The 10000-nt window shown below is 43.5% G+C and overlaps 1 protein-coding gene across 1 annotated transcript in view; it reads left to right on the top strand.

Annotated features, from left to right (window-relative positions):
- Positions 1 to 10000, top strand: part of eya1 (EYA transcriptional coactivator and phosphatase 1) — a 160662-nt gene that overhangs the window by 133375 nt on the left and 17287 nt on the right. The window contains 2 exon segments of the mRNA XM_082966021.1: positions 7122 to 7180; positions 9720 to 9880. Of these exon segments, the coding sequence (XP_082822147.1) occupies positions 7122 to 7180; positions 9720 to 9880 (220 nt within the window).

The following is a 10000-nucleotide window of genomic DNA, read 5'->3' as shown; positions in this document are numbered from 1 at the left end:
CAATAACGTCAGCATTTGGCCCCGTTCAGAGGGACTTAAAACAAGGAAGTCCTGTCTGTGTTTGGGTGTCTTAACACACGCCGGAAAGCTAATTAAAAAGTTTCACAAAGCGGGAAAGGATTTTTCGTTCTGTAAAGCCAAAGGAATTTAAGCTCCCTTCTTCTTTAGTTTCAACTTCCAGGAGAAATGGTTTAATAGAAACTTCAAATAGGTGAGGACTTAACCTTTTCACCACATAGTTACGCAAGCAACTTTAAACTACTTATCCCCAAGCAGGAATTGAATATTTAAGTGATTTAAGGTATAGATCAGATGCATGGTCTGTTATTCCTCATGGTGTGTTATTCCTCGTGGTGTGTTATTCCTCATGGTGTGTTATTCCTCGTGGTGTGTTATTCCTCATGGTGTGTTATTCCTCGTGGTGTGTTATTCCTCGTGGTGTGTTATTCCTTGTGGTGTGTTATTCTTTGTGGTCTGTTATTCCTCATGGTGTGTTATTCCTCTGGTGTGTATTCTTTGTGTGTTATTCCTCGTGGTGTGTTATTCTTTGGTGTGTTATTCCTCGTGGTGTGTTATTCTTCATGGTGTGTTATTCCTCATGGTGTGTTATTCCTCATGGTGTGTTATTCTCATGGTGTGTTATTCGTGTGTTATTCCTCATGGTGTGTTATTCCTCATGGTGTGTTATTCTTCATGATGTGTTATTCCTCGTGGTGTGTTATTCCTCATGGTGTGTTATTCCTCGTGGTGTGTTATTCTTCATGGTGTGTTATTCCTCATGGTGTGTTATTCCTTATGGTGTGTTATTCCTCATGGTGTGTTATTCCTCATGGTGTGTTATTCTTTGTGGTGTGTTATTCCTCATGGTGTGTTATTCCTCATGGTGTGTTATTCCTCATGGTGTGATATTCTTCATGATGTGTTATTCCTCGTGGTGTGTTATTCCTCATGGTGTGTTATTCCTCGTGGTGTGTTATTCCTCGTGGTGTGTTATTCTTCATGATGTGTTATTCCTTATGGTGTGTTATTCCTCATGGTGTGTTATTCCTCATGGTGTGTTATTCCTCATGGTGTGGTATTCCTTGTGGTGTGTTATTCCTTATGGTGTGTTATTCCTCATGGTGTGTTATTCCTCATGGTGTGTTATTCCTCATGGTGTGTTATTCCTCATGGTGTGTTATTCTTCATGATGTGTTATTCCTCGTGGTGTGTTATTCTTCATGGTGTGTTATTCCTCGTGGTGTGTTATTCCTCATGGTGTGTTATTCCTCGTGGTGTGTTATTCCTCATGGTGTGTTATTCCTCGTGGTGTGTTATTCCTTATGGTGTGTTATTCCTCATGGTGTGATATTCCTCGTGGTGTGTTATTCTTCATGGTGTGTTATTCCTCATGATGTGTTATTCCTCATGGTGTGTTATTCCTCGTGGTGTGTTATTCCTCATGGTGTGTTATTCCTCATGGTGTGTTATTCCTCATGGTGTGTTATTCCTTGTGGTGTGTTATTCCTCATGGTGTGTTATTCCTCATGGTGTGTTATTCCTCGTGGTGTGTTATTCCTCATGGTGTGTTATTCCTCGTGGTGTGTTATTCCTCGTGGTGTGTTATTCCTCATGGTGTGTTGTTCCTCATGGTGTGTTATTCCTCGTGGTGTGTTATTCCTTATGGTGTGTTATTCCTCATGGTGTGTTATTCCTCATGGTGTGATATTCTTCATGATGTGTTATTCCTCGTGGTGTGTTATTCCTCATGGTGTGTTATTCCTCGTGGTGTGTTATTCTTCATGGTGTGTTATTCCTCGTGGTGTGTTATTCCTCGTGGTGTGTTATTCCTTATGGTGTGTTATTCCTCATGGTGTGTTATTCCTCATGGTGTGATATTCTTCATGATGTGTTATTCCTCGTGGTGTGTTATTCTTCATGGTGTGTTATTCCTCATGGTGTGATATTCCTCATGGTGTGTTATTCTTCATGATGTGTTATTCCTCGTGGTGTGTTATTCTTCATGATGTGTTTTTCCTTGTGGTGTGTTATTCCTCATGGTGTGTTATTCTTCATGATGTGTTATTCTTCATGGTGTGTTATTCTTCATGGTGTGTTATTCCTCGTGGTGTGTTATTCTTCATGGTGTGTTATTCCTCATGGTGTGTTATTCTTCATGGTGTGTTATTCTTCGTGGTGTGTTATTCCTCATGGTGTGTTATTCCTCATGGTGTGTTATTCCTCATGGTGTGTTATTCCTCATGGTGTGTTATTCCTCATGGTGTGTTATTCTTCATGGTGTGTTATTCCTCATGGTGTGTTATTCCTCATGGTGTGTTATTCCTCATGGTGTGTTATTCTTCATGGTGTGTTATTCCTCATGGTGTGTTATTCCTCGTGGTGTGTTATTCCTCGTGGTGTGTTATTCCTTATGGTGTGTTATTCCTCATGGTGTGTTATTCCTCATGGTGTGTTATTCCTCATGGTGTGTTATTCTTAGAGCTGAAGCGTAAATCAATCAATACTTTGTTGTTTTTGTGTTACTTTTGCTTTTGTCCAGTGGTGACACTTCCTTATAGTCTGTGTCATAGCGCATTATAAGTGCATTAAAAGACGTTATGAAGGACATTATAAACTATTATTATACATGCGTCATAAAAATATATTTTGTAGGGCAGAAGGCAGTAAACAGTGAGCCTGCCTTGCTCTGGCCCGTAGAACCAGGACCCCTTCACATTTAGCCCTCTCTGAAGTGGAGGATGGAGGAGAGGGAGGAGAGGGAGGAGAGGAGGGGGGTAGTGGAACACTCCTATAAATGGAAAACTAATAACAGATTTTTCGAAAGAGAGAGAGAGAGAGAGAGCAAGAGAGAGAGGGGGAGAGAGAGAGAAAGAGAGTTAGAGTTAGAAAGAGCGGGAGAGAGAGAAAGAGAGAGAGAGAAAGAGAGAGAGAGCGAAGGAGAGAGAGAGTTAGAAAGAGAGAGAGGGGGAGAGAGAGAGAAAGAGAGTTAGAGTTAGAAAGAGTGGGAGGGAGAGAAAGAGAGAGAGAGAGAGAGAGAGAGAGAGAGAGAAAGAGAGAGAGGGCGAAGGAGAGAGAGACAGAGAGAGAGAGAGCAAGAGAGAGAGGGGAGAGAGAGAAAGAGAGAGAGAGAGAGAGAGGGCGAAGGAGAGCCAGAGAGAGAGTTAGAAAGAGAATGTTTGACTAGGCGAGAGAGCGGGAGAGAGAGAGAGATCTCGGCTGTGCAGTGCTCTGACCCTCGCCCCGGGGCTGTGCTGGTGTGTGGCGCAGCAGTAATCAGAGGTCATAATTTCATTGGCGGTTAGCATCAGGTTCAATTTTTCTAGTAGGTTGCATTTAGCAGAACGTCTGGATTGTGTTACTGAGGAGCGGCTGAATCAGAGAGAGCTACAGAATCCCTCTCCAAGACGAGTCAGAGCACACATACACACACAAACACACACAGACGCATGCACACACACACACACAGACGCATGCACACACACACACACAGACGCATGCACACACACACACACAGACGCATGCACACACACACACACACAGACGTATGCACACACACATGCACGGACACACACACACACAGATGCATGCACACACACACACACACATACACACACAGACGCATGCACGGACACACACACATACACACATGGGCAGACACAAATGTGCCGACAGACACACGCTGTCCATTAACACCATGGATGTCTTTATTCTCCCTATGTTTCACTTCTTCTCTCCCCTCTTCTCTCCCATCCTCTTCTCTTCTCTCCCCTTCTCTTCTCTCCCCTCATCTACTCTCCCATCCTCTTCTCTCCCATCCTCTTCTCTCCCATCCTCTTCTCTCCCCTCCTCTTCTCTCCATCCTCTTCTCTCCCCTCCTCTTCTCTCCCCTCTTGTCTCCCCTCCTCTTCTCTCCATCCTCTTCTCTCCCCTCCTCTTTTCTCCCCTCTTGTCTCCCCTCCTCTTCTCTCCCTCCTCTTCTCTCCCCTCCTCTTCTCTCCCCTCTTGTCTCCCCTCCTCTTGTCTCCCCTCCTCTTGTCTCCCCTCCTCTTGTCTCCCCTCCTCTTGTCTGCCCTCCGCTTCTCTCCCTCCTCTTCTCTCCCCTCCTCTTCTCTCCCCTCCTCTTTTCTCTCCTCTTGTCTCCCCTCCTCTTGTCTCCCCTCCTCTTGTCTCCCCTCCTCTTGTCTGCCCTCCGCTTCTCTCCCTCCTCTTCTCTCCCCTCCTCTTCTCTCCCCTCCTCTTTTCTCCCCTCTTGTCTCCCCTCCTCTGGTCTCCCTCCTCTTCTCTCCCCTCCTCTTGTCTCCCCTCCTCTTGTCTCCCCTCCTCTTCTCTCCATCCTCTTCTCTCCCCTCCTCTTTTCTCCCCTCTTGTCTCCCCTCCTCTTCTCTCCCTCCTCTTCTCTCCCCTCCTCTTCTCTCCCCTCTTGTCTCCCCTCCTCTTGTCTCCCCTCCTCTTGTCTCCCCTCCTCTTGTCTCCCCTCCTCTTGTCTCCCCTCCTCTTGTCTGCCCTCCGCTTCTCTCCCTCCTTTTCTCTCCCCTCCTCTTCTCTCCCCTCCTCTTTTCTCTCCTCTTGTCTCCCCTCCTCTTGTCTCCCCTCCTCTTGTCTCCCCTCCTCTTGTCTGCCCTCCGCTTCTCTCCCTCCTCTTCTCTCCCCTCCTCTTCTCTCCCCTCCTCTTTTCTCCCCTCTTGTCTCCCCTCCTCTGGTCTCCCTCCTCTTCTCTCCCCTCCTCTTGTCTCCCCTCCTCTTGTCTCCCCTCCTCTTGTCTCCCCTCCTCTTCTCTCCATCCTCTTCTCTCCCCTCCTCTTCTCTCCATCCTCTTCTCTCCCCTCCTCTTGTCTCCCCTCCTCTTCTCTCCCTCCTCTTCTCTCCCCTCCTCTTCTCTCCCCTCCTCTTTTCTCCCCTCTTGTCTCCCTCCTCTTCTCTCCCTCCTCTTCTCTCCCCTCCTCTTTTCTCCCCTCTTGTCTCCCCTCCTCTTGTCTCCCCTCCTCTTCTCTCCCCTCCTCTTGTCTCTCTTCTCTCCCCTCCTCTTGTCTCCCCTCCTCTTCTCTCCCCTCCTCTTTTCTCCCCTCTTGTTTCCCCTCCTCTTGTCTCCCCTCCTCTTGTCTCCCCTCCTCTTCTCTCCCCTCCTCTTGTCTCTCTTCTCTCCCCTCCTCTTGTCTCTCTTCTGGAATGTGACTTGAGAAAACTTTCTGATAAAAGAAGGTTTGCATTGAATGAATATATATCGTTATTCGTTGCAACGGTTAATTAATTAAACATCCCTCAACATTCCTCCAAATAAAATCCCATGTGTACAAATATCTCCAATCAGTCTGCTCCCATCACGTGGTTAATAAACTACTCATCTGATGAGGGGTTGGATCAGGGTGTGATGATGGACAGGGTTGGATCAGGATGTGATGATGGACAGGGTTGGATCAGGGTGTGATGATGGACAGGGGTTGAATCAGGGTGTGATGATGGACAGGAGTTGGATCAGGGTGTGATGATGGACAGGGGTTGGATCAGGGTGTGATGATGGACAGGGTTGGATCAGGGTGTGATGATGGACAGGGGATCAGGGTGTGATGATGGACAGGGTTGGATCAGGGTGTGATGATGGGCAGGGTTGGATCAGGGTGTAATGATGGACAGGGGATCAGGGTGTGATGATGGACAGGAGTTGGATCAGGATGTGATGATGGACAGGGGTTGGATCAGGGTGTGATGATGGACAGGGGTTGAATCAGGGTGTGATGATGGACAGGAGTTGGATCAGGGTGTGATGATGGACAGGGGTTGGATCAGGGTGTGATGATGGACAGGGGATCAGGGTGTGATGATGGGCAGGGGTTGGATCAGGGTGTGATGATGGACAGGAGTTGGATCAGGGTGTGATGATGGACAGGGGTTGGATCAGGGTGTGATGATGGACAGGGGTTGGATCAGGGTGTGATGATGGACAGGAGTTGGATCAGGGTGTGATGATGGACAGGGGTTGGATCAGGGTGTGATGATGGACAGGGGATCAGGGTGTGATGATGGGCAGGGGTTGGATCAGGGTGTGATGATGGACAGGAGTTGGATCAGGGTGTGATGATGGACAGGGGTTGGATCAGGGTGTGATGATGGACAGGGGTTGGATCAGGGGATCAGGGTGTGATGATGGACAGGGTTGGATCAGGGTGTAATGATGGACAGGGGATCAGGGTGTGATGATGGACAGGAGTTGGATCAGGATGTGATGATGGACAGGGGTTGGATCAGGGGATCAGGGTGTGATGATGGACAGGGTTGGATCAGGGTGTAATGATGGACAGGGGATCAGGGTGTGATGATGGACAGGGGTTGGATCAGGATGTGATGATGGACAGGGGTTGGATCAGGATGTGATGATGGACAGGGGATCAGGGTGTGATGATGGACAGGAGTTGGATCAGGATGTGATGATGGACAGGGTTGGATCAGGGGATCAGGGTGTGATGATGGACAGGAGTTGGATCAGGATGTGATGATGGACAGGGTTGGATCAGGGGATCAGGGTGTGATGATGGACAGGGGTTGGATCAGGGGATCAGGGTGTGATGATGGACAGGGGTTGGATCAGGATGTGATGATGGACAGGGTTGGATCAGGGGATCAGGGTGTGATGATGGACAGGGGTTGGATCAGGATGTGATGATGGACAGGGTTGGATCAGGGGATCAGGGTGTGATGATAGGCACGTCTAGATAGCGACATCCCAAATGGCATCCTATTCCCTTATGAGCCCTGGTCAAATGTAGTGCACTATATAGGGAATAGGGTGCTATTTGGGACACATACACATGAGGTGGAGGACTGAATTAAAGGTTGGAGCCAGATAGAGAGAGAGCGAGGGAGAGAAAGAAAGAGAGAGAGAGTGATGGAGAGAGAGATGGAGAGTGATGGAGAGAGAGATTTCAATTAGAGTGAGTTCCTCAGTAAATGAAAACTTGTCATGTGTTTTGAAATATAACTTATTATTTTGCTCTCTCAAAATTATAAGGTAAAATGTGTGCTTTGAACTTCTTTGAAGTTTATGATGTGGATTATTTTGAAATGTTCATGTGAATGTGGTATTATGCATCTATATTTGCTCAATGTATCTCCTCTCTGTGTTTTAGGAGTGTGACCAGGTTCACATCGACGACGTCTCATCTGATGACAACGGTCAGGATCTGAGGTAGCTACAGTTCTAAACCAATCACACTGTTCTAAACTACAGTTCTAAACCAATCACAACGTTCTAAACTACAGTTCTAAACCAATCACAACGTTCTAAACTACAGGTCTAAACCAATCACAATGTTCTAAACTACAGTTCTAAACCAATCACAACGTTCTAAACTACAGTTCTAAACCAATCACAATGTTCTAAACTACAGTTCTAAACCAATCACAATGTTCTAAACTACAGTTCTAAACCAATCACAATGTTCTAAACTACAGTTCTAAACCAATCACAATGTTATAAACTACAGTTCTAAACTAATCACAACATTCTAAACTACAGTTCTAAACTAATCACAATGTTCTAAACTACAGTTCTAAACCAATCACAACGTTCTAAACTAATCACAATGTTCTAAACTACAGTTCTAAACTAATCACAATGATCTAAACTACAGTTCTAAACCAATCACAATGATCTAAACCAATCACAGTGTTCTAAACTTCAGTTGTAAACTAATCACAATGTTCTAAACTACAGTTCTAAACCAATCACAATGATCTAAACTACAGTTCTAAACCAATCACAATGTTCTAAACTACAGTTCTAAACCAATCACAATGTTCTAAACCAATCACAATGTTCTAAATCAATCAAAATGTTCTAAACTACAATTCTAAACCAATCACAATGTTCTAAACCAATCACAATGTTCTAAACTAATCACAACGTTCTAAACTACAGTTATAAACCAATCACAATGTTCTAAACTACAGTTCTAAACCAATCACAATGTTATAAACTACAGTTCTAAACTAATCACAACGTTCTAAACTACAGTTCTAAACCAATCACAATGTTCTAAACTACAGTTCTAAACTAATCACAACGTTCTAAACTACAGTTCTAAACGAATCATAATGTTCTAAACTACAGTTCTAAACTAATCACAACGTTCTAAACTACAGTTCTAAACTAATCACAATGTTCTAAACTACAGTTCTAAACCAATCACAATGTTATAAACTACAGTTCTAAACCAATCACAATGTTATAAACTACAGTTCTAAACCAATCACAATGTTCTAAACTACAGTTCTAAACTAATCACAACGTTCTAAACTACAGTTCTAAACGAATCATAATGTTCTAAACTACAGTTCTAAACTAATCACAACGTTCTAAACTACAGTTCTAAACGAATCACAATGTTCTAAACTACAGTTCTAAACTAATCACAACGTTCTAAACTACAGTTCTAAACGAATCATAATGTTCTAAACTACAGTTCTAAACTAATCACAACGTTCTAAACTACAGTTCTAAACTAATCACAATGTTCTAAACTACAGTTCTAAACCAATCACAATGTTATAAACTACAGTTCTAAACCAATCACAATGTTATAAACTACAGTTCTAAACCAATCACAATGTTCTAAACTACAGTTCTAAACTAATCACAACGTTCTAAACTACAGTTCTAAACGAATCATAATGTTCTAAACTACAGTTCTAAACTAATCACAACGTTCTAAACTACAGTTCTAAACGAATCACAATGTTCTAAACTACAGTTCTAAACTAATCACAACGTTCTAAACTACAGTTCTAAACGAATCACAATGTTCTAAACTACAGTTCTAAACTAATCACAACGTTCTAAACTACAGTTCTAAACTAATCACAATGTTCTAAACTACAGTTCTAAACTAATCACAACGTTCTAAACTACAGTTCTAAACCAATCACAATGTTCTAAACTACAGTTCTAAACCAATCACAATGTTTTAAACTACAGTTCTAAACCAATCACAATGTTCTAAACCAATCACAATGTTCTAAACTACAGTTCTAAACTAATCACAATATTCTAAACCAATCACAATGTTCTAAACTACAGTTCTAAACCAATCACAATGTTCTAAACCAATCACAATGTTCTAAACTAATCACAATGTTCTAAACCAATCACAATGTTCTAAACTAATCACAATGTTCTAAACTACAGTTCTAAACCAATCACAATGTTCTAAACCAATCACAATGTTCTAAACTAATCACAATGTTCTAAACTACAGTTCTAAACCAATCACAATGTTCTAAACTACATTTCTAAACTAATCACAATGATCTAAACTACAGTTCTAAACCAATCACAATGATCTAAACCAATCACAGTGTTCTAAACTACAGTTCTAAACTAATCACAATGTTCTAAACTACAGTTCTAAACCAATCACAATGTTCTAAACTACAGTTCTTAACCAATCACAATGATCTAAACTAATCACAATGTTCTAAACTACAGTTCTAAACTAATCACAATGTTCTAAACTACAGTTCTAAACCAATCACAATGTTCTAAACTACAGTTCTAAACCAATCACAATGATCTGTTGCTGGCGTTCTAGAAGGAATCCTTTTGGGAAGGACCTCCCTGTTTTTCCTAGCGTCAGCAGTGGTGCAGTTTGAGCTAATAGGTCTCATAATTCTCTCTCTCTTTCTCCCCCCCTCTCTCTCGCTGTGTCTTGCTCTCTGTGCCCATGTAGTACGTATAACTTTGGCTCGGATGGGTTTCACGCGGCTGCAACCAGTGCCAACCTGTGCCTGGCCACGGGCGTGAGAGGAGGGGTGGACTGGATGAGAAAACTGGCCTTCCGCTACAGACGAGTAAAAGAAATCTACACCACCTACAAAAATAACGTTGGAGGTAATAACACACACACACACACACACACACACACACACACACACACACACACACACACACACACACACACACACACACACACACACACAGACACACACACACACACACACACACACACAC

Source organism: Salmo salar, chromosome 19, assembly GCF_965601325.2.
Source record: "Salmo salar chromosome 19, fSalSal1, whole genome shotgun sequence".
Lineage (NCBI taxonomy): Eukaryota > Metazoa > Chordata > Actinopteri > Salmoniformes > Salmonidae > Salmo > Salmo salar.
Note: the sequence above shows the minus strand (reverse complement) of the source record. Positions and strands in the feature narration are given on the sequence as shown.